The 25436-nt window shown below is 32.9% G+C and overlaps 4 protein-coding genes across 4 annotated transcripts; 1 reads left to right on the plus strand and 3 right to left on the minus strand.

The window, feature by feature from the left end:
- Positions 1 to 259: 259 nt before the first annotated feature.
- On the minus strand, positions 260 to 5330 carry LOC123910510. The gene is made up of 14 exons (XM_045961637.1): positions 5080 to 5330; positions 4811 to 4915; positions 4120 to 4185; positions 3912 to 4013; positions 3724 to 3807; positions 3483 to 3601; positions 3266 to 3367; positions 2397 to 2513; positions 1876 to 1941; positions 1701 to 1767; positions 1323 to 1376; positions 1163 to 1252; positions 852 to 890; positions 260 to 766 (listed from the first exon to the last, which is right to left on the minus strand). The coding sequence occupies exons 1-14, from the start codon at positions 5101 to 5103 to the stop codon at positions 647 to 649; spliced, it is 1155 nt and encodes a 384-aa protein (XP_045817593.1). The 5' UTR covers positions 5104 to 5330; the 3' UTR covers positions 260 to 646.
- A 4714-nt stretch (positions 5331 to 10044) lies between these two features.
- Positions 10045 to 11094, minus strand: LOC123904564 (mitogen-activated protein kinase kinase kinase 20-like). Its single transcript, XM_045954212.1, has one exon. It carries the CDS (start codon positions 11092 to 11094, stop codon positions 10045 to 10047), a length of 1050 nt encoding a protein of 349 aa, XP_045810168.1.
- A 4899-nt stretch (positions 11095 to 15993) lies between these two features.
- On the minus strand, positions 15994 to 18733 carry LOC123910512. The gene is made up of 2 exons (XM_045961638.1): positions 18537 to 18733; positions 15994 to 17734 (listed from the first exon to the last, which is right to left on the minus strand). Exon 2 carries the CDS (start codon positions 17432 to 17434, stop codon positions 16226 to 16228), a length of 1209 nt encoding a protein of 402 aa, XP_045817594.1. The 5' UTR covers positions 17435 to 17734; positions 18537 to 18733; the 3' UTR covers positions 15994 to 16225.
- A 3151-nt stretch (positions 18734 to 21884) lies between these two features.
- On the plus strand, positions 21885 to 23250 carry LOC123904565. Its single transcript, XM_045954213.1, has 3 exons — positions 21885 to 22101; positions 22249 to 22512; positions 22604 to 23250. The coding sequence occupies exons 1-3, from the start codon at positions 21885 to 21887 to the stop codon at positions 23248 to 23250; spliced, it is 1128 nt and encodes a 375-aa protein (XP_045810169.1).
- Positions 23251 to 25436: the final 2186 nt, after the last annotated feature.

Raw genomic sequence — 25436 nt, forward strand, 5'->3', positions numbered from 1 at the left:
TACATAAACTTTAGGGAAGGTCACTGCAATTTGCCTATAACTATTAATATGAATATAAACTTTATGGAGATCAATCTGAAAAGGGATTTTGTCTAATAGTAAATAGACAGACCATGAAACCAAGCGTCCCCGGATTCAAACCTCCAAACTATATTTCACTGTCGATTTGGATACTGTGGTACATCAAACAAAACATTTCAGCTGAACGGTTCCAACCCAAAGTAGCAAGAAATAACACCGACAATAATACCTAACTAGATTTTAGAGCTGAGAAAATTTGAATCATCCAAATCCAAATAATAACGTTCGATAACATATTGTTCGACAAAGTAACCTATTTTACATTGACCAAAAAAAAAAAACTATGAACTAACACTTTTTCTGTCACTCCTCCTATTAGCACCTCTATACCACCACTTCTATGTACACCAATATTTAAGTGAATGAATGAATAACTTAATCACAAGAGGAAAGTAGAATAGTTCCTGTAAAATCTTTGAGACATCAAACCAAAATAGCAAAATCAGACTGGAAACTAAAATCACACGTTTTTATTCATCAAAATCTGATATGATGTATGCGACTTTGGTCAGTTGGAAACGTTGACCGTGAACTTGGATTTTGATAAGAAACCTCATAAAACTGACTAATGGCTAGTCTGATTTTGATGTTGTTCATATGGATCAATCCAACATTGGTCCTTCTCTGCTGCATCTTTCCATCTTTTGCCAAAAACCTGCATTTCAATATATGACTGCATCCTCACCTGAAATCATGTAGTAGATTCCTTTCTTAATTAAAGGGCTGCATCATGTGTTTAAATCTACATTATACGTCATAAACATACTTACTTTAGGTCTATCACTCTCTCTACGGGAATTTGACGACGTCTGCAAACCAAAAGACAGACCCTTTGTTAATTAATAGTTTAGACTGCCAGTTAAAACAAATGTAAATGTACATTCATCAGCACACAAATGAGTTTTCAAACATTTTAAAGTTGATATGTTGCCAACTTGAACTAAAAGAAGTGATTACTATTGGATGATAATTCTTCAACAAGGTGAAGTTTAACTCAACAAGATGAAGTGAATACTGCACATGGTGTTTATAGAGATAAAGTAAACATCGTCATTTGACATAAAAAACTGAAATCACTTGCCTCATTGTCATTAGATCCCCCAAGAGTGGGCAGGCCAAGATGAACTATGTATTCAGAATCCACCACACCGACATTTCTCATTCTATCGCCCTGAAATATTGTTGAGAGATGAACAACCACACTGGAAGGATGTAGATATGCAATGAATAAAGCAAGTTACCTGTGCACAATAACCGAGCTGTCTATCCAGTCCCCAGGCATGGATTAAGTCATTCTGTAGATTGAAAGATGATTAGATTAGACCAACATTATTAAAGAAACCATGCAGAATCGAAAGATTTGACAAGCCTTTTGTTTGCATTTGTAAGAAAAACGTGATTTAAAATCATGGATTAGGACACATTGTTTTACCCCAAAATGAGCTTATATATATGAAAAGACAGTGGTTTCTTCTAAAGCACATATAATGTTAATTGTTAGCAACCTTACTAGAGTAACCAAAAAAAGTTGAAAATTTTCACGATATGGTTGGTACTAAGTTGACTTGGTTGCTTTCGAAAAAAAGTTGACTTGGTTAATTGGTTTTTCTTATCTATACCTGGATCATATGCCATACACATTGCCAAGATTTTTTAGAAAACACCGGTGCCATCATTTCCACCCACCTGCAAAACAAGTTCTTTACATAACTAAATAAAAAATTATATTTAACATCTCAAATGATTTAATGATGGAGCTAAAAGAAAATCACACATGATAGTGCAATTGTTTACCCTAAGCAAGGGGGAGCTGTGCTATTGTCATCACACCTTCCGCTACCTTTTAGCTTATAATACCTTCTGTACAGACACATCATAATACCAACAGTAAGTTTTAGCAATTGTTTTCAAACAAAAAAGTAACTACTCAAAAAATTCAATCCAACATGTAGGCATCAATATACAATCCAGGAGTCAGGAGATAAATTATTTGAGGGAACTGTAAATTAGTTGAATGAATGGTAGAAAAACTCATTGTAAAAGTACAGTTAAATAAATATGAAAAGTTTTTGTGCAACATGTTCTTCAGCACTTGCACATTTGACAGAGGTGCTTCTTAGGTCTGTGTGAGTGTGTGCACATATATATTCTAAAATATAACCCGAAAACTGACAAGGAACAGTCTAATAAAGTAATAATCTAGTTCATTAATTGAGTACTGCATTGGTTATGTCATAATAAGGATGTAGATCTTCCAAATGAACGCTGTTGCTAATATATACAGCTAGATAGAGGTGAGAGGAAATGAGGTTAACCTGTGCACTTTTGATCTTGCATTACGAACTGTCAGTGGGTGATGTATTTCTGATTTACCAGGATCCAGTGCAGGCTGTGATATCTCTAGTCCTTCTTCTTTAACAATAGATAAATACCTAACCAGATAATCAACAAATCAAAACACGGGGCATAAAATGATCACCATTTAAAAAAAGAAGAATCAGCAACATATCAAATATAGTCATTGCCAACTAAAAATTCAATTTAGTATTATGATCTGACTCTCCTTGCCACAACTGGTTGTTGTAGGGTTTATAGTTATGTGCAAGGTCTCAGCAGTGAACTGTAAGCTGATAGGACTCGATCTTGATTACGATTAAACATTAGGATAAATATAGAGCAGAAAAAACAATTGTTGTTATATTGATAATCCAATAGAATCAAATGATTCTATGGCTGAATCACACTATAAGATTGAATGATAAAATGCAGAAAATGTAAAGATAGTCTAGGTAGTTCGAGACACCTAGAATCTCCCAAGTAGAGTGACTACTAAAATCATTGCATAATTCCCTACTCAACATTCTTTCATCTTATAACCACCAGATCTAGATCTACTTTTCCTTTCCTCACTAAATAAGGAAACATTCTTATAAGGGAATGATTTGTTTTATCCCTCTGCCCATATTTCCTTTTATAAACCATGTCATAACTATCATAAGCCAATGAGTTTAACAAAAAAATTCAATTTATCCACCAACGGTGATGAAACATGGAATCCCTTAACCCAAAAAACCCGCATTGGTTCATGCAAGCAAGTGACAAAAAAAAGTAAGAATTGTGCGTTGCAAAATGCATATCTACTAAAAAGAAAATTTAATAAGACAAGCACAAGTGTCTTTCTTACCTCTGTGGATCAAAATTATCAACAAGAAGGTCCTCATCCCAGAGAAATATATAATTGTAGTCAGCAACTATGTCTGGATGCAAGAATCGTTTTGCAAACCACCTATGTCATCCATCATAGAGAGAATTAGTTAGTTAGTTTGTTTAATATATAGTTACAGATGTAGCTAGGAGGAGTATATGATTACAGATTAACATATATGGCACGATTATTATACCATTTTGTTTGATTTATAGCAGACACATGTATGGCACGATTACTCCAAGCTAAATTCTTCCATTCATCCACAAAACCATCGTAATGAAAAAGCATGACAACAAAATCACTGGACGGGAACTGGGAGGATATGACATGAGTATGTATGAGTGAGCAGGGGACGGATATGAGTTTTAGATGAAAGTGAAGTTATACATACATACATACATATGATAGAAGTGAAGCAAGAGTGAGTGAGTGACCTTTTTGACGATTTTATCAACAACTTGTTTCTGCTTAACTCCTACCGGAATAGCCAACAAATTGAATGGGCGGTTTGAATTTGTCTGAAGAAAAAACAAATGAAATTAATAAAGTATTAGAGTATATGAAGTGAAGTTATTAATTATACTAGAAAATAAATTAGGAATGATTATAATAAATAATTTACAGGAGAGTGGTCATCCTCCCATAAGGGACGCGTTTCCAAGTTAGATGTTGTAGCAACAATTCCTTGAGGCAATGGGTGAGTTCCAGAAGGGTGGCATTGTGTCTAGAGAAATGGAAACAAACAAAAAAGAGATAATATTTATTTCAAGTGTGTGTAACTACTACTATCTATTACTGTTCGTTCCCCTGAAAATATATAACAAACAAACCTTGCATTTTTCATTGGATGTTGTTGTATCCGGAATTGAATAAATTAGACCCCATCGTGCTAATCTCTGCAAGTAGTATTGTTTAGAATGAATTATATTTGGAAGAAAATAACATTAATTATTATTATTATTATTATAGCAGTAGTAATTAATTAGAAGGAGCATATATATATATATATATATATATATATATATATATATATGAGTCAGGATCCGTTGACACAAACTAGTTTGACACCAAATGTTACACCTCTCAATAACGTTTTAACCGATATAAATTTTATAAAATCCACCGTTGGATTGAAAGTTTACATCATATAGATCATTTGTGTAAAATTTCAGACAAATCCAAAATCATTTGATATGCTATTGAGACACATAAAGATTAACGACATTTAAAAAAATACAAAAACCGTTAATTTTGATGTATCTCAATAACATATCAAATGATTTTGGATTTATTTGAAATTTTACACAAATGATCTATATGATGTAAACTTTCAATCCAACGGTGGATTTTATAAAATTTATATCGGTTAAAACGTTATTGAGAGGTGTAACATTTGGTGTCAAACTAGTTGGTGTCAACGGATCCTGACTCTATATATATATATATATATATATATATATATATATATATATATATATATATATATATATATATATATATATATATATATATAGTACTTACTACTTGTTTGTAGTGGAATGCATTAGCAAGGAAATAAGCGGCGCAAATCAAAGAAACGAGAAGGAGGATGGTCGAAAGGAACAGCCTCTTATTCTTTGGAAAATCCTGATTTAATTGATGACAACAGTTAGCTAGCTAGTTAGTTAGTTAGTTGAGAGAGAGAAATCAACAAACAAACGAAGCAGTTGTTGTTTTCAATGGTCTGGTCTGGTCTAGTCAACATATACTAGTAAGTAAATAAATAATGAATGAATGAAGAATGAACTTACAGTTACAAAATTAAAACCCTTCATTCTAGGCAAAGCAGCAGATTGAAGAAGAAAAGATTGAATGAATGAATGAATGAATTTGGGCTCGCGAGTAAAAGTAAAGCAAAGAAGAATCTTCTAAATAAGAAGAATGATTGGAAAGGAAATAAGGAATATACGAAGAAGAGGAAGAGGAAGAGAAAGTTGGTTGATTGATTGATTGGAGAAAGTAAAGTAATAAAGTAAAGGAAAGGAAAGGAAGGTTGAGGATCAATTTTGTCTAACTTTTTTGCGGGAAAGTTATATAACTTCCAAACACTTTCAACCAATTGATTAATCGGATGCACTAAATCTTGCCACATGTTAAGCATTTTATTTTTTAATTAAAACTTGCAAATCGCAAATCTCTGTTCTTTCTTCTTCACACCCACCGCCATCCACCGTTGATCCGTCGTACACCATCCACCCACAATCAGTCCACTGTCCACCGTCTAACTGACTCTGGTCGCCGCTGCCATCGTCAAACAAAAAATTAAAACAAGCTTTGCGCATGGAGAAGATGAGAAAATAAAAAAATATACAGCAAACATTTAATGGGTATGATTCATGGTTGCTATGAATTTAATGTTGGAAAGAATCAAACATTTAATGGTGGTTTTGGTGTAAGGATGTATGTTGTTATTTGGTAGTTGCTGCAAACTGAGGGTTAACATTGCAGGGGAGGTTGACGGCAGTAGGCAGCGGTGGTTCAAAGGTGGAGGGTGCGTTTCCGATCGTCGACGATCGATGGTGGACGGTGGGTCGACGGTACAATTGTGGTGGAGAACTTGACGGAAGAGATGATGAGAAACTGCATTTGCAAGTTTTAATTAAAAAATAAAATGCTTAACATGTGGCAAGATTTAGTGCATCCGATTAATCAAATGGTTGAAAGTGTTTGGAAGTTATATAACTTTCCCGCAAAAAAGTTAGACAAAATTGATCCGGAAGGTTGACAAGTTACAGAAGAAGAACCGAGAGAGAGAGAGACAGAAACCGACCCCAAGAAAGAGAAAGGTATATGACTGAGTGGCCTCGCGGCCTCTACAACAATCAATCAACTGTTTTACTTCTTTCAAACTGAAAATTGCAATTAAATAAACAAAGATAAGATAAGATAAGATAGACTAACTCTTTGACCAACAAAAAAAAAAATCAAGCAGTAAAGAAACAATTTTAAATATCGGTGACACTACTCTACTCTTTCATAAATTGAGGGTATATGTCCATCAACCATTAAGAACAAGTCACATGAATGGATTTACATGTGGTAGCCAGTAGCCACAAGAAACTTGTAACAAACTTTTGAATTTACACATGTAGACTTGCATATAATTCTTTCTCGCTGGTTGATCGATAAATACCCTCAATTTATGAAAGGGTAAATTAGAAAAAACCCTTTATACATTTAATTGGCTTAATTGCATTTTTGGTCTCTTATCTTTATTTTAGGTTTCAAGTTGGTTCCTTATCTTTTCTGCAAGTTTCAAGATGGTCCTTTATTTTTTTTGCAGGTTTCATGTTGGTCTCTCCCATCAAATTTTTCACTATTACTGTTAAATTTGGACACGTATCATCTTTTCAAGTGTGATTTATGTTTAACGGTAATAGTAAAAAATTTGACGGGAAAGACCAACTTGAAACCTGAAAAAAAGAGAAAAGATAAGAAACCAAAAATTTAATTAAGCCTATTTAATTCCTCTAAAGATATGAATGACAACCTATAACAACTTTTTTCTTTCTCAAATAAACATATAACAACTTTAAAAAAAAAAATATAACATCAAAGAAGATTATGCCAACCATCAACGATTATTACTAAAAAAATAAATTAATTAATACATAAAACAGAAAAATAGGAACAAAAACGACGATGAAAAATATGCATCAAAGTAAGAACTTAATCTAACATATAACAACTTCTTACTAATAAATTTTTGGCTTAATTAATAAAATGGTCCCTTAAAGACATTTTTGGTTTTATATTGGTCCCTTAAAGAAAAAAAAGGTCTAAATAGGTCCCTTAAAGAAAAAAAGGTCCGAATAGGTCCCTTAAAGACATATCCGTTAATCAGTTTGGTCCTATTTAAACCTCTTTTTAGGGACCAAACTGATTAACGGAGATGTCTTTAAGGGACCTATTCGGATTTTTTTTTCTTTAAGGGACCTATTTGAACATTTTTTTCTTTAAGGGACCAATCTGAAACCAAAAATGTCTTTAAGGGACCATTTTATTAATTAAGCCTAAATTATTTAATTTTTGTCCTTATTAATAATACTCCTTCCATCCTTAATTAGTCAACTTTTTAGATTCACTGAATAACTGATGTATCTTGCCTATATTATAGACGAGATACATCAATTATTCAATGAATTTGAAAAATGAACTTTTACTTCTAATTAAAGATGGATGGAGTAGAGGTCTGGTTCGATGATCAAAGAGAAAGTCTATCATTGGAATTTGTGCACGAAGAACTAAGGAGGTAGTTCTCGGTTGAGCCAAGTGTCTAGCGGAGTCAAAGTCATGTTAGTGAATAGTGACATGGAAACATTATCCACTTGGCATCTTATAATTGGACAAGAGTATAAACAGACTTGTGGAACTGTTTCTAAATTTTGTCCAATGTGATTTTACATATTTTTTCAGGAAAAATCTGCACATAAAAATATGAATCAAATATAATAACATCAAATAATTAATTCTATTATAAAAAGAAGAGAAAAATATAAGTATAAAAATAAGTTATTCTAAATAGGAACAAAAAAGATTATGCAAACAAATATAACAACTTTTTCTTTTTCGATAAAATTGGATAAATAATGTTCATTTTTTTTGTAATAGATAAATATTGTTCATTGATAATTAAAATTTATTATAAAATATACACGAGATATATATTTGTCATTGATACTTAAAACGTCGCGGGACAAGTGTTGAGTAATTAGAACATATTATTATAATTTATTTAAAAATATACACGGAGCAATAACTTTAATAAGACAAATTTATTGATTTAATCAGTTTTAAAAGAAAGAGTATGATAGTTTCACTAATATTTTATAACAAATTTTTAAATATTTTATACTAAATAAATTTTCTACCTTAATATAATGACGAATTTAAATATTAAATAAAAGTCAATGGATCCGTCTAATTTATTATAAAAATCTGGACAGTAACTTTAATAAAACAAATTTATTTCTTTAATAAATTTTAATTGAAACTACCTAATAGTTTCACTTATCTCTTATTTTATGTAAAGATTATAGAAATGCCCAATTTAGTTAATCATTCCACTGAACGAGGATGAAATCGGGAAAATAGAAACATGTGGAGCCACTTTCTCTCCCATGATCTCAACTATCTATCCCACTACTCCCATGATACTCTTCTATATATATATATATATATATATATATATATATAGGCCAAACATTCATAAGTGAATCCCGTTCTTACTATCAGTGTCTAGCATCCTGCTAGCCTGATAATCATATAGTACACCCATACAGCCGACTTACAAGAGAATTGCGTAGCTCTAATCCCCTAATTGTTTAGCAATACGTAGGACCAAAGGTCCCCTATCGAGCTATAATGAAAACATCGGCGGTTAGGTCACATAAATAACCTTTGCAAGAACAATAAGCATGACTATAAATTTATATATATGACCATTGTTATGTGTGCCCCATGTTTCACAATGTTCTCCCTAATTCACGACATTCCCTTCCTCAAGTGATAAGAGTTTATCTAAATTAATAATTTAGGATGTAGAAAACTAATAATCAAGTGAATAGAGATATTTAGAATGCAGAAAACACATACAACTAATAATTCAACGACACAAAACAAAAGTGGTGAAAGGTGCTCTGTCTTTATTCCCAAATTAAAATTAGACGATCCTTATCTAAATTTATAGGCTACATTTCTGACAATGTTAATTGCTTCATTTTGTAAATAATTTTTTACTTGGTGGTTATTTATTTTATTTTAATTTTTCATTTCTTTCTTCTTCTTTTTTGTTTTTGGTGTTTATTTATTCCAACTAAACTGCAATCATCTCCGAATTTTTAGAGGCTATGTAGAATTATTAAAAATAAGGACCTAATAAAAGAAAAGGCACAAAAAAATTCAAAAGAATTGTCATCGATTTGAATTACAAATAACATCAATAACAGTAAAAAAAAATGACTAATATAAAAAAAGTTTGATAAATAAGACAATCGTCTCTCCATTTGATAAAACTATAGTATAACAATTAACTATTTATCTAAAAAACTTATTCGCAATAAAATAATGGTAGTAACTATTAGGTACTTAACATTTACTCAACATTTACAAAAAATACTAATATTATCTCTAATGGTAGTACCTATTAGGTACTTATATAGGTACTTATTATGTACTACTATTAGAGCAAAACTCATTGAGCACCTAATATGTACTGCTTCTCAAATAGGTACCCTCTCTCTCCTTATTATAATATATTTTTGTGGGACATACTTATAAAAATGTAGTATAATAGTATTATTGATGAGATATAGAGTTATTAGTAAGACCGATTTATAACTTTTTAAGAGGTGCTGGGTTGGAGGGATTGCATACTTATTAATTACTATTATTAAAAAATAATAAATGAGTGATATATATACGTGAGACTCATTTAAGTAATCAAATTTGTGGAGCTTCATCGTAGATGCTCATTGTATTATATTACAGTACTAGCAATGGAATTAGAGGGACTGTCTAATCAAATGATTCGATCGATACAACAACCTTTTAATTACAAACGTGTGGTAGTACTACTAATTAAGACCATTCGTTCTTCCTCCTAAAAGGAAGTAAAACTTTGACAAACCTATATATTTGTTTCCTACTCAAAATTGTACCTAATATGTTGAGTCCTCTATCTACATGAATTAATTATTGGGTCTTTATTGATCCCTTTATCTAACAGTGATCCAATGATTCCCTGATGCACCATCTTCCAGTTCCCACATTGTTGTTCCTTGTGGGGACACAAACTCATTTGTGGTGGAAGAGAACAGGTTCAATCGTCCTGTAATTGGGCTTTGTAATAATTCTTCGTCGTCATCGTCGTCATCGGTATACTCAAATTGATGAACATCCAAAACAGCTGCAGGTGAGGAAGCAGAGTAGTGTTTGTGATGAGTTAAATTAGTTGAAATAATAAATGGGTGGTTAAGTAACTCCTGTGCGGTAGGCCTCTTACTGGGATCTCTCACCAAACACCTCCTCAAGAAATCGAAACCTTCCTGAGAGAAATGAAGTGGAAATTGAGGTATCTCATCACCGCGAGCAATCTTAAACATAGCAGCAATTGGATTTGAAATGTCAGCCCAAGGAGGCCTGCCGGTGGCCATTTCAATAACAGTACACCCCAAAGACCATATATCTGCAGCAAAATCGACAACTTTCTCATCACCATTTAATAATACTTCAGGAGCCATCCATAGAGGAGTGCCACCATTAGTAAGATTAATACATGATGATGATGATTTGTTCTCTACCCTTTTTGCACACCCTAAATCAGCCAGCTTGACGTTCCCAGAAGAGGCCAAAAGCACATTTTTGCACTTAAGGTCACAATGCACAATTCCATGTTTGTGAAGATCATATAACCCAAGGAGAATTTGTCTAGTATACAAACGTACAACATCTTCATCTAATGAACCACCAAATTTGTTCGACACGTCAGCCAAACTACCCCCGGCCATATATTCCATGAAAACATTCACTACTTTCTTATCTTCATCATCATACTCTGTCCCTAAACATTGGACAATATAGGGTGATGAATTATTTAAACTATTTAGTATATTCACCTCGTTCTTTAGAGCATCACGTCCTACCTCTGAATCTGATGTTTTCACTACGAAAAGTCCACCGTTCGATTTATTCATGGCTAGATGAACACTGCCAAAAGATCCACATCCAACCATTTTGCCCTTCACCCATTCTATTCTTCCACCCATTTTCTTCCTTTCCACCGCCGATTACGATGGATGTGTATAATGAAAAATCAATTAATAATTACATCCAGAAATTAATAATTTGATATGGTGGAATTAAGAGAAAGTGAGATACAAAACAAAAATAGGTTGATGGTGGAGGAAGAAACCTTTGCTTTGTTTATTGTTGGCAATGACATGCAAATTGAGGACATGCAATAAACATTAATTACAATTCATTCAAGGTATTGAGATCGATCGATTGAAGAAACAAATGTGGGTAACAAATTAATTATTAGAGCGGTTTCGGAGTATCCGAAAACCGCCCTAAAGAGAAAAATAAACCTCTTTTCCACCAGTACTACTTCAACAAACAAACAAACAAACGCTCGTCGTTCTTAATTTCAGGTTTGCTTAAAGAAGAAGAAGAAGAAAAAGATGTAACTAACAAAAGCCAGACATATTTATAAATCATAATAATATAATAATAAAATAAAAGGGACAGTTTATGGCCGTTGGCTATCCTTAATCTCAGAACATTGTCTCGATTTTTTAGTAGTAATAATGGAACCCTTTAAACTTACACCGCTTATTAATCTATTAGTTTTATTATGATGATAATCTCTCTCCACTGAAACCTTGAGTATCGTACCATTGTTATAATCTTCTCAAATCATTTTTCCTATTTTAACTTTACTATTATTAGTTTTCAATTGAAGAATAATCATCATAAAATTAAACACGATGCATACCAAATGATTATAATCACCCCATAACCCATTTGCATCATAAATGATTATGGATAATCACTATGTAAAAAACCACTTTTGTATTGTTGTATAAGATTACCTAAAAACAGTTGTTATAGAAGGGGCAACTTTAACTTTGTTTATGCCTAATCATGTCATTTACTTTTGTTTATAAATATGGTCGTTTCCAAGGTGGTCAATGTAATTTCCTCTTTTATAATTATGCGTATTGAATAGGTTCAAAGTATTTACTCAGACCATCTCCAGTGGTGTAGTACCTATTAGGTACTTATTATACTTATTAGGTACCACCAATGGAGTACCACCAATTTGAGTACCTATTAGGTATCACTTCTAAAATAAGAACTCTCTCTCTTCTTGGACCCACCTTATTTTTCATTAAATATTTTTTCATGGGACCCACTTTATTTTATATATTCAATTTGAATTAATGGATATTTACACAAAAACACAATTTTTTTTGGTACATCACAAAAGCACAATTTTTGAATAGGCGGACTCATCTTCAACTTCAACATGATCTTGTTGAGCATATTTGACAACGTTTTGGGCATGATGATCAACAAAATTAATTGTTTTTAAAATTATGTAATGTTATTTTAAATTATTTTTTAATTATGTAATTCTTAAAATTTGGCAATATTATTTGAAATTAAATTTCGAATTATAATTATTTTTTCGAATTATAAAAATAAAATAGTACATACTAATTTTGTAATTTTATCATTCAATCAATTTATATTATAAAATAGATAATTAAATAAAAAGTTATTGTAATGACGTGGAATTATTGATGTGACCTATTTTAGAACTTTTTAAGAAGTGCTAGGTTGGAGGAGTTGAATATCTATTAGGTACTATTATTAAAAAATAATAAATTAGTGATGTGTCCGTGTGAGACCCATTTAAGTACTTAAATTTGGAGTTCTCCATTGTAGATGTTCTTATAGATTTGTTTTTTTACTAATACATTGATTTGATGAATTGGTCTTCAATGAAATTTATTTTAAGTTTCTTATCTAATGTATTGTTTTGATGAGTTAGTCTTCAACGAAATTTATTTTAGTTTTCTATTTACCAATAATATTAGAGCATGAATTTCATATCACAAGGAAATGGAGTAATATTTCTCATTTAATTAGACTAACTACGTACAATTTAGTAATTCTAACTTCTATGTATTAACGATTCACTCTTAGATTGATTGCGACTTAAGAATTCCAATTTTAATGATAAAATAGTTCAATCTCATCTAATTACATTAATTTTCAATTAGAAATTCTAATTTCACAATACAACAGAGTAATATAATCTAAGTTTTAGCATAAATAAATTTCAAATTTTATATCTCTAAAAAACACACGGGACTGTAAGATTTTATGTAACCTTTATTTTACGATGTATGTTTTGTGTATCCATTTTGTTTATCCATTAAATTTAATATTAAATTTCAAATTTTATATCTCTAAAAAACGCACGGGGCTGTAAGATTTTAGATAGCCTTTATTATACGCTCTATGTTTTGTGTATCCATTTTGTTTATCCATTAAATTTAATATTAATTTTCAAATTTTATATCTATAAAAAATGCACGGGGATGTATGATTTTATGTAGCCTTTATTATATTTTCCTTATTATATGGTTGTATTATATTAATAATTAACATTTGTCTAATTGTTATATTTAAAAAATCTTATGTCATTATTTAATCATATAATCTTAAGTGCTGTATTTAATTAGATAAAGATTATCCCTCTAATCTAATGACATTGTCGTATTATATTTAGTTTAATTTATAATGATATCGGGATATTATATGAAATTATTTATTTGTTGTAATAACAAACGAAATATAAAATCATATCATATAAACAAATTCTTTTCCGTGCGTCGTAGTGGTAGAAAATCTAGTTATATACAAACATAGACACGCTATGATAGGATCAAGATTCTCTACCATTTATTTTTCTATATTTGGCAAATATTTGTGAAATCATTGTGCGTACGTGCCTTTCTTGTAATGTTGTAAAGACAAAAACTCAAAAATATCTATTATAAAAAATAAAAAAAATAAAAAAAATAAAAACGATCCTAATCTTTTGCCTAAATGTAGGAAATATATAAGGTTTTTTAATTCTAGAAAATAAAAATCTAAATAGAACAGAACAAGTATAGATCGGATTATTATAGACACAATAATTAACTGTTAACCCCAAAATGAGGTGATAATAGATTATTTACATGGCACAAACAAAGTATCCAAAAAGTTAAAAAAAAAAAATTATCTAATAGTCCAGTGACTAGAAATTTCATCGTAAAGATGAATAAGTAGAGTGTCCGGGGTTCGAACCCCGACTCCTGCATAATATATGTGATGTCCCTACCAACTGAGTTAAACTCGTGAAAAAAATAAAAAGTTAGTCTTCTACAATATGAGAAAATAATGTTTGAATCTTACTGCTTTAGTGCTAATATGGTGGAAAACGGTTGAGACCTATCAAGTTCTCCCACCCTAGACTAAGTTTAATTATGTGTTCGGATGAAAGGCAAAAACAAAGTTAATAGATTTAGATTATACTACATCAATTTTAGCTTGAACGAATGAAACAAGATATATAATCTACGTCACATATATTATGTAGTGATACCATCACATATACTACATCACATATATAAGAAAATACAAACTGTCGTGTTTATGTAGTGATAAATTATGTGCATATACAACCTTCATTGCTGTTATTTACAAACAAATAGTGTGCATAAGCAAAGTTACGTTCATCTATAAATCCATTTTAGCTTGTAACAGAACTGATCTTGTATCAAGTCATCCAGTCCAATTCAATGTTTTATGTAAAACTCTAAGAAGAGGGATATATTGACTCCAAGAGTAACTCTGAAGAGTTAGAGTTGCTCCAAATCACCACCCTCTATTATCTTTTAATCTAATGACTATAATTAATTAATAACTATCTTTATGTGTGCTTTCACTATTCTATCCCCTCTGCTATCGATTTTTTGTTTGTCATTGGTTCTGATTGCAAAAAAAAATAATATGTATCTCCTATTAATTTGGATTTGGAATGTCAAAAAAGGAGAAGAAAAAACAAACAGGAAAAGTCAATTGGAAATTAAATCAAAAGGTTTACTTTTATTAATTTTGGGTATTGAAACTTATAACGGTGATTAAAGCTTATGGTTGTGAAATATATTGATCGGATCGGATGTTATTCTCTTATATATAAAAATTATACCTAATTTTTGTTGTCACATGAACCTTGATATTTAGAAACGGGAAAGAATGAAACATTTAATTTCAAATTTCAATGATGCAATACAATATCGAGATTGAAGAAACGATTAAGCAAAATATAATTCGATTAAAAAAAAACAGAGGAACATGAATGCACGTGTTAGAGAAGAACAAGATTTTATTCTTCTATAAACTAGCTTCGTGAAACAAAGCAAGGATTAATTGAAACCGTTAGATTAAAAGAAAATAGAGGATGAGGATGTGGAGTAATTATTTAGAGTTACTCTTGGAGTCAATATATCTCTCCTCAAACTCTAATATTTTATAGGATCCACTAAGAACGATGTTCTGTTTTATTCCATAAAGGGAAAACCAAGTACACTGACCTATAGGGTTGGATAGATAGCTCAACTGGTTAAGCTAATTAAGCTAGTTGAGCTAAGGGTTTAAGGAATTGGAGGTCTAAAGTTCAAGTCCTAGCAAGGAGAAAAACTAACATAACATTAGTAATAATATACCAACAAACAAATCGCTTATAAAAAAAAAAATAAGCTGACCTATAAAAAAAGTGCATAGACTACAACATTATCCTTATCTGTATTCTAGAACTAAGATTCATCATAAATACCCTTGTTTCAGGTATTATGAATAATAATCTCTATTTTAATTGAGATTACACACTAGTATGTCCACAAATATTAGCTCAATTGACAAAAATCCCAAAAATGTTTGGTTGGATGTCATGACCGGGGTTCACCCCGGTCCCTCCAGTCCACTTTGTGTGTGAGTTTCTAATGGCTTCTCATTTTGTATATCTATCCAAAAAATATATATATACACACTAGTCTAGACAGCTAGGCGAAGCAATCCAACAACCTCGTCTAATTGCCAACCAACAATTACTAAAAGAGAATATATAACTGTAAGAGTGTTCTAATATTTAAAGTACAAAAATACAATCCAGTAGAAAAAAAGTTATCAAGATAGCACAGAAAAAAAAGAAGAGGTACTCAATAAATTCTAGGGCAAAAACATTATATACCTAGAATTAGCAAACATAAGCAAAAAGAAAAAAGCCTTATCGAAACTTAACCCTTTACAATCAGTTTTTCCTTATCCAAAAATTGACATTCACACAACAACAACTTGGGCTGGGGATTGCATGGGCCAACCTGGAAGAGACGGCGATCCCGGAGGTGTTGCACTGCGGCTGGGAGAGAAAAGGCTTAGTTCTACAAATGTTCCAGTTGAAGCAACACCCTTTTCCAATGTCCGAAATGAAATTGATCCACGCTTTGTTGATTCATCGGAATACCTACCGGGACTAGGCTGAGCATTTTCCTCAACATTATATTCCAAATGACTCTGGTTAGCAACAAGGGATATAGTATCATTATGATCTTCATTAAACCTCCTAGTCCTAGCTTCCAGGTCTTGTAAATTTCCCAGCGCTAAACAATCTGCAACTGGACGGTACACAAGTGTGCACATGCACAACCCAGAACAACATACAAGTGCAAGAAATGCCAAGAAAACAAAGGCTTCAAACATAAAATGCTCAGGTCCAGATAAAACAGATAAACCAAGGAAAAGAACCCTTAATGGAAGAAAACACAGAACTGAGAATAGTAGTGTGTAAACCCTTTTCTGCAAACCTTTGTTGATAACTAATTTCAAAATCCGACTACCAAGCCAAAAAAGGTAGGAAGTCAGGATAATGGCAAAAAGGCCAAGGAGAATGGTACTAAGTAGAGGGTAAGTACAAAGGGCAATATCATCACTCCCCTCTGCAACTGAAGAGGAGCCGACTGTACTTGTAAAATAATGAGGCAACTTCTTCCCAGAACCCTTATCCTTGTCTAAATGAGGTCCAACAAAAATAACAAAAAGCTGAAGAAGAAACATTGGAAGGCAGTAAAGAATAATATATGCAGATGTCCTCACATTCCATTTTCTGCTCATAATTCCAGTCTCCAACCTCTGCAAGGGTGCACGGAGGAGAAACACAAGTGTGAGAAAGAGGCAAGGTTCTGCAAATCCCATGTTCGATACAATGTAACATTTGCAAACAGTTTCCCTCCATTTTAAGTGAAGAGCGCGTCTTAACAAAGTTAGCCGGAAAATTTCACCTAGACCCCACCAGATTACAAATAGGATGAATGCAATTCTAATAATCCAAGGACCACTAAAATAATTGAGCTGAAAAAAACCTTGATTATGAATACGAGAGCGGAAGTAGAATGAGTAAGCAATGCATATCAACCCAAGAAGAATCAAGATGGCTACTAGACAAATTGTCACCACACCGAATGCTTCGGCAGCAAATCTCGACAGGGGCATTACCCGAAATACAGATTCCACGCATGCTCTCTGACAGCATGGATACCAGAAATCCTCTGGGGCTTGTGCCTTTTGTCCAGAACTAATGTATGACTCAATGAGCTCACAATATCATTAATAGAGTGTGATAATTGAACTCAACTCAAATATGCAGAAGCACCCCTGAGTAGATGATTACATACCATCACATATCAACCATCTAGCATTCTTCCATGACTTCATACCGGTGAATTGCGCAAGGGTAATACATCCACCTCAGAAATGCTCTCTAGGATTGATTGCCCAATTCCAGCATCTACACTAAACACACACACACACAAAAAAAAAAAAAGTTCAATCTCTAATATTAGATTAATGCATTAGATTTAGAGATATTCCAACAAAACTCAAGGGAGAGAATTGTGAATGATAAAAAGTTAAACACATTGATAAATGAATGGCCACACACACAGCAACACAATGAAAAAAGAAAACTAATAATTTATAAAGGCAGACAAAATATCATCAACATATGAGTGAAAATTTAATGTGATGCAACAAGTTGTTATCTATTGTTGAATCAGAGGCATTGAAGATTGGCTTGGTGGTTAAAGAGTAGAGTGATAAGAGGGCCTTAGGAACATAACAGCAACTTAAATAGCAAGATTTATCATCGGTTCTTTCTTTGTTCCTATAAATATGTGAGATTGGTGGTCTTGAAAAGAAACATTTAACTTAAAAACAGTATAGAGACTCACTCTTGAATTACATAGAATAAACAATGAAAGGCATGTGAAATTGAATTGTACAGATGATGTTGTGCAAGTTGAAGATGATAAGATGAATTTGAATGCATCTATGGATTAAGGTACATTGAACATAAAATAAATAAATAAATAAATAAATAAATTGGTTTAATTCCTCAAGAGAGAAATATAGGGTTAAAGTTTGATTGGAGTTGAAATCTAATCTAATCTAATCTAAATAATAATAATGATAGAGGAGGAAATGCGAGTAAACAACGAAGGGGGGAATCGATAAATAAATCTGAAGAAAAAGACAAAGAGGAAAGCATACATACATATATAGAGTGAGAAATTAAAGAAAGAGAGAGAGAGCTTACAGTGCAACGAAGGTTTGATCCAGTGAGGAGAAAGAGAAAACCCTAATTCGGACGTAGAATGAATGAACGAGAGAGAGAGAGAGAGAGAGAGAGAGAGAGAGAGAGAGAGAGGCAAAAGAAAGAAGAAGGGAAAGAAAGAAACGATGAACGAAACGAAAAGAGAGAGAGAAAGAGAAAGATGTTGTTGGTGTGTGATGTGAGTGGGACTTTGTTGGTGACAGCCTGTCTCCAGCTGTGTCGTCCGAACCTTCCGCTTCGTCGACAAAACCACTTGCTTCGGCCTATACCTACCTACGTGTCAATCCTACCACGCCGTCTCTTTCCTATCAAATACAAAATCTTATAAGATAGTCAAAACACTTCATAAAATAATAAATGAAAATAATAACTAACCTTTTTGGGACATTATTAAAAAATGGTTTAACTACATATTTGGTCCCTTACGTTTATTTTAAGTATTAATTTGGTCCCTTACGTTTAAAAAATATCAATTTGGTCCTTACGTTTATTTTAGGTTTCAAGTTAGTCCTTTCCGTTAGTTTTGTCACTAACACCGTTTGAACAGTACACGTGTCAGTGTGTCCAAGTGCCACATGTCTGTCCACATATGCAAATTGACTACCACATGTGACAAAATTGACGGAAAGGACTAACTTGAAACCTAAAATAAACGTAAGGGAGCAAATTGATAGTTTTTAAACGTAAGGACCAAATTGAAACTTAAAATAAACATAGGGGATCAAATGTGTAGTTAAGCCTTAAAAAATTAAATCTGGTAAAAAAGTATTGAAATTTGTGTATTTTAGGCACCGTTTGGTAAGTCCAATAAGCTAGCTTATAGCTTATTGAACTAGCTTATAAGCTTGTTTGAAAAAAATATGAAGTGTTTGGTAACGAGCTTCTTTAACTAGCTTATAACATTTTTTGAGATGCTATTTCAAGTAGCGTATGAGCTTATAGCTTATAGCTTTTCATTTTATTCCATATTTACCCTCATTAATTTTATTTTTTATTTTTTAAAAATTATAATAACTACCCGCTAACACTTACAAAAAAAAAAATTACCCACTAACCATGTATTTTTATGTCATTTTATACTTACAATAGCTAAATTTGCCAAACACTTTAATTTTATTCTACTAGCTTTTCAGCTATAAGCTAGCTGATAAGCTAGCTTATAGCTTATTTTTACCAAACAGAACCTAATATTTGAAAATATAATATATTTTTTTGATAAAAAAATATAAAATATTTGTTCTACCTAAAAATTTATTTCTTTTGACTTCTTTTTATAGTTTCTCTTAAGAGTCATGCTAAATAGTATCTCCGATATATTTGTTAAGTATACTAAAAAGCAAAATAAAAATACAAAATTAATGATAGAAAGATGACTTTTTATATTTTTAATATACTGCATGTATAAGTTTCAAGAAAAAAATTTATATTGGTAGTATCCTGGGGGCATTGTTTAACATTTTTCATATTATAATTATATATTAACAAAGAGACATATGATTAATGCTACAAAATGTATGATGTCTACTAATCACTATGGTGTCTTATAATACTCATAATAAAACGTCTTTTGACATCTTAATTAATACCATAAAGCACTAATCATATGTCTACTAGGGTAAGTTTAATCAAACATTCTTTTGCAGCAAAACATTAGGGTACAACATTTGAGTATTGGGTTGCTGTAAAGCACTTCGTGGCGATAATCAACATAGACAGATTAAGTGACGACGTTAAAAGGGAAACTCAATCAAGTGGTTTTGGTGGTGGTAGGTGTTCACCAGTGTTAGTCAGAGGTTGAAACAAGTGCCTTTTTAAACACTCTTAGGGAGAACATAATTCAACAAGGGGTGGTGAGAGTGGCCAAAAAAAATTTCTCACTCAAGTGAAGCATATCAATTGGCGAGAAATGTTTTATCTGATGTTGTGAATGATTCGACAACCGTTGCACGATAATTGGCACAGATGCTTTCATAGTTGGTTGATGATTGTTCACTAATGTGGGATTCAACCACTTTGTGACAACATAGTTGTTTGTCGGCACTATTAGGGTTATCAATGTCAAGGAAACTGCATCAATTTCGGGTGCTTAGGTTTTTGTCTAGAGAGCAAAATGTGTTGGGATTTAAGAGGGTTTTTTTTTAAAAAAATAATCCTCTTAGCGGAACAATCCCGATGAACGGATCTTGATTAAACAATTAATCAAAAATCAAAGAACACAAAACCACAAGTTTACGTGTTTAGTGCATATTAGAAAATCAGTCAGCATTTGTCCCATGAAGGTCAATCCTCGATAATGCAATGGCTGCCATTGAAATCATTCATTATATGAAATCTAAAACCAGTGGCAAGAAGGGTGAGGTAGCGCTCAAACTAGATATCAACAAGGCTTATGACTGTATCGACTAGGAATATTTAAAAGAGATCATGGTAAAGATGGGGTTCTCTAAAAAATGGATTGGGTGGATTATGTTATGTGTTGAAACAGTGGACTACTCAATCATTGTTAACAGTAATTTGGCGGGGCCTGTTGTTCCTGGTAGAGGCTTACGACAAGGGGACCCGTTATCACTCTTTATTATCTTTGCATAAGGGCTTTCAGCTCTAATTCGACAAGCTGAGAACATAGGGGATTTACATGGTATCAAAATATGCAGGCAAGCACCTATTATCTCTCATCTTCTCTTTGCAGATGATTGCTTCCTATTCTTTAAAGCAACGGTTAATGAGACAATCGTGTTAAAGAATATCCTATCAGTTTATGAAGCAGGATCCGGTCAAGCCATCAATCTCCAAAAGTCTGCGTGAAGATAGTGCTCAACAGCTTGGTGTGACTCAGGTCCTCAGCACCAGAAAGTATCTTGGCCTTCCATCCATGATTGGCAGAAGCAAAAAATCAACTTTTAAATTCATAAAGGACAAAATTTGGAAGAAAATGAAGTCGTGGAGCAGCAGACATCTCTCTCAAGCAGATAGAGAAGTCATGATTAAATCAATCTTGCAATCCATTCCAACGTATGTGCTGAGCATTTTTCTACTCCCTAGTACTCTACTTGATGACATAGAAAAGATGCTTAATTCTTTTTGGTGGGGTCACAGTGGTAACAATGGTCGCAGATTACACTGTCTTTCTTGGGAACGACTCTTGGTGAGCAAAGATTACGGTGGTATGGGCTTCGAAAATCTTCAAACTTTCGATATGGTCATGCATGCTAGGCAAACAAGCTTGGAATTTAATTAAAAAACCAAGCAATCTAATCACAAAACTACTGAAAGCTATATACTTTCCAAATTGTGATTTTTTCGAGTCGAGCATCAGGCATAATCCAAGCTATGTATGGAGGAGTATTTGGAGTTCAAAAGTCACTTGTCAAAGGAGGGTGCAGGTGGATCATTGGTACCGGAGAGAACATAAACATTTGGGAGCAAAATTGGCTCAAGGAAGGCATGCCACTTACTACACCTTCTAACATACAACTGTTTGGTGATATTAAAATAGTGAAGGACCTTATGATGATTAATTCAAAATCATGGGACCTCGACAAAATCCGTGATATCTTTGACAATAATATTGTGAGACGGACTATGCAGACTCCTCTTTATCCTTTTGTTTGCGATGACAAGCTAACATGGAAGCTGTAACAAGACGGTGTATATTCTGTTTGCAGTGCTTAAAAACAATGTGTTAATGTTGCAGGGTATCAAGACAGACACGGTGTTTCAGGTCAATGGAACAACATCTGGCATGCAAAAATTCCTCCAAAAGTGAAGAACCTTATTAGGCGCATTGGTCGGGATATCTTACCAACACGCAAGAAGCTCATCAGCCGTGGAGTACAATGTCCAGTGCATTGTGATGTCTGCAACGATGGAGACGAAGACAGTATACACGTGTTGTTTTCATGTACAAGAAGTATTCAGTGTTGGCAGCGAGCAGGATTGTGGTCTCATATTAGTGCAGGTCTGGTTGGTAATAACAACATTGCAGGAAAACTTGTCCTCAATTTTGTATAGGCTTAATAAAGACCAGCAAGAACTTTTTTGTGTAATAGCGTGGGGCATATGGAAGCGCCGGAATAATAAAGTGTGGGATAATATCACTGATTTTGACCAAATTGTGGTTGAACGAGCTAAACATTTAATCACTTCTTGGCGAAATGCACAACAAATTCGTCAATCAGCCAACATAGCTCAGTCGAGCCCTCAACAAACAATTTGGATCAAGCCAAGACATGAAAGGTACAAGTGTAATGTAGATGCTTCCTTTTCGCTAGATCGCAACAAGGTGAGACTTGGTATGTGTTTAAGGGATGAACATGGTAAGTTTGTGGCGGCGAGAACAGAGTGGATAAAACCTATAGTCGAAGTGGAGATTGGTGAAGCCATAGGCTTACTGCATGCTCTCAAGTGGGTAGAAGAAATGCAGTTACACAACACTGATTTTGAAATGGATTACAAAAAGATAGTCGACAGTCTTTACGGTAAAAGAACCTATCTCTCTGACCTTGGTTCTATTTTCAATGATTGTAGAACTATTCTAGCTTCTAATCTTGTAAACTTTGATGTTAAGTTCATTAGGAGACAAGCAAATGAAGTTGCTCATAGGCTTGCCGGGGCGACTACATCTCTAACTAGTTTCCATAATTTTATCACTATACCAACATGTATTTACAATATTATTATCAATGAAATTAGATAAACAGTTTATCGTCAAAAAAAAAAAACTTCTACATCTAAATAAAAAAATTTAAAGTTATTATGTCTAACTAAACTAGGACAATCAATACCTTAAAATCAAATTCAAAGCTCACGAACCTAATGAAGTGCATATGTCCTCTTATTGACCCAAGTATATGTATACAATATACAAATATATAACTAGTAATTAAAATTAAGGGGACAAACAAAGTTTAGAATGACGTTAACTCTATTAAATATGTTTGGATCTCATCCTAAAAATTACTCTGATACCATGTTAAATATGTTTGGATCTCATCCCCAAAAGCTAGCTTTAAGGGTGAGATTGTCCTCACATATTTATACACTTAACCGTCGGGAACCTAAACAATGTGAGACTTCAAACAAACTCCAACAACACAACAACATATTCAACACTCACCCTCACACCTAGCGTGGTCCTGGGTCAAATGCCCACATTACAGTCCTTTATCCGGCTCTGATATATTTAACAAGCTCCAGCTTTATTAGAAATAGAAATGGAAGACCAGGAATGAGCTGCGATTAATTATTGAAACACGGACATAAGCAGCGAAACAAATTAAAAACACATCCAAATTCACCTCTTGATCTCTCTGTCCGAACAGGAATGCCATAAACAGGTTCTGATGAAACAACAATAGTATTTTGTTCTTCTTGATCTTGACTTGGGGTATACGGTGCTGGTGGTGGAAAGAATGTCCCATAGTCATAGTTGTTGTGTTCTTCAAGCCATGAAAATGGAGGTAAGGGTGGAGCTGATGGCTGGGTGGTAGTGGTACTGGTGGAGCAAGAGCAGCAGCAATGGTGACAGTGTGGTGGAGGTGGAGGCTGATGGTCGTAGTAGTTATCGTTGTGCTTCTTCTTCTTCTTCCCGTTCTTTTTAGACCACAATTTGAGTTTCTTCACAGATTTGATTAAGTTTTTCATTGAAATTGCATTGCTTAATACACCTCTCCTTATTTACATCGTTTATAGGAGCGTGCTTATTGCTTAATACACCTCTCTTTATTTACTTTCCAATATATGCCCGTTGTATACTTTCCGTTGCTATTATTATAGAGCTTAGTTTACGTTACATAGACATTTCATTTCATCTAATCTAATAAATAAAAGGATTTTTTTGTTTATAACCCTCTAGTTCCTAGGAAAAAGGGGCCCTAATAGTCTAGAGGTCGGCCGTGAGGTAAGTAAAGTCTGACCAATAAATTGTTCCACTCAGGAATCAAACTAGGGTTCTCCCGAAATCCGTTCTTTTTGGTGAAGCTCATTTACCACTTGAGCTCAATCACTTGTTTAATAAATAAAGGGATTATCACTTTGCATATTGTCCACGGGTAAAGATCTAAGTTGGTCCCCATAAACGAATACGGATCACGTGAGATTGTACTGATTCACTTTCGAGCTGTCAAGTGAGGATTTCTCCATCTATGAAAAAAGGACATAGAGGCCTCTCTTGTCCGATGTGTCTTTATCATAAATTTATACAAAATTGACTTGTTAATGGTTAAATATAAAAGTAAAGTTTCTACCAAAAAATAAATATAAAAGTAAAGTTACGATGAAGACCTTAAATATATTTTTATTAATGAAATGAGTTGAATTTTTTATTGTAAAAAAAAAACTAACAATAAATATGGGCATAACTTTAAATGACAAATACCTGGACATTAAATTTATTTAATTTTATATAACCGAGGGCTTAAAGCCCCAAAAAAAAGAGATTAAAAGGTAATTAACCGAGAGGTACTAATCTCCAACCCATCAAAAACAAACAAACAAGTGTCTTATTCTACTAAGACAAACATCAAAATAAACAATATCACTCTTCAATTCACACCCTATGTTAGTCAAAATATCCGTGCACAGATTGACATCCTTGTAGGAATGCGAAATATGCACCTTTCGGTCCATCTCCCGTAATCGTTTAATACTCTTCACCAAGGAATACATTTTGCTGCTCTTTGTACAAAATTTATTTATCTTTCGAATAAAACACGCAATTTTCCTATCGAAGAAAACACTATTTTAAGGATTAAAATTGAAAGAAAAAAAAAGTTTATATAACTTGAAATCAGAATAAGCCACCATATTTGATTCTAGTAGTAAAAGGTTTGGGTAATATGCATAGATCCCGGGTTCGATATTCAACTTCATTGTAAAACAAAA

This window comes from Trifolium pratense, linkage group LG2 (assembly GCF_020283565.1).
Source record: "Trifolium pratense cultivar HEN17-A07 linkage group LG2, ARS_RC_1.1, whole genome shotgun sequence".
Taxonomy (NCBI): Eukaryota; Viridiplantae; Streptophyta; class Magnoliopsida; order Fabales; family Fabaceae; genus Trifolium; species Trifolium pratense.

Excerpts from the sequence above, each read along its gene's own strand:
- LOC123910510 (XM_045961637.1), bottom strand. The coding sequence starts at position 5,103 with ATGAAGGGTTTTAATTTTGTAACT. Across the intron at positions 4,014-4,119 it reads CATCCAATGAAAAATGCAAG|ACACAATGCCACCCTTCTGG; the intron begins GTTTGTTTGTTA and ends CCATTTCTCTAG. Across the intron at positions 1,253-1,322 it reads AGCTCGGTTATTGTGCACAG|GGCGATAGAATGAGAAATGT; the intron begins GTAACTTGCTTT and ends ACAATATTTCAG.
- LOC123904564 (XM_045954212.1), bottom strand. The coding sequence starts at position 11,094 with ATGGGTGGAAGAATAGAATGGGTGAAGGGCAAAATGGTTGGATGTGGA.
- LOC123910512 (XM_045961638.1), bottom strand. The coding sequence starts at position 17,434 with ATGCCCCTGTCGAGATTTGCTGCCGAAGCATTCGGTGTGGTGACAATT.
- LOC123904565 (XM_045954213.1), top strand. The coding sequence starts at position 21,885 with ATGTATGGAGGAGTATTTGGAGTTCAAAAGTCACTTGTCAAAGGAGGG. Across the intron at positions 22,102-22,248 it reads ATGGGACCTCGACAAAATCC|GGTATCAAGACAGACACGGT; the intron begins GTGATATCTTTG and ends TTAATGTTGCAG. Across the intron at positions 22,513-22,603 it reads GTGGTCTCATATTAGTGCAG|CGTGGGGCATATGGAAGCGC; the intron begins GTCTGGTTGGTA and ends TTTGTGTAATAG.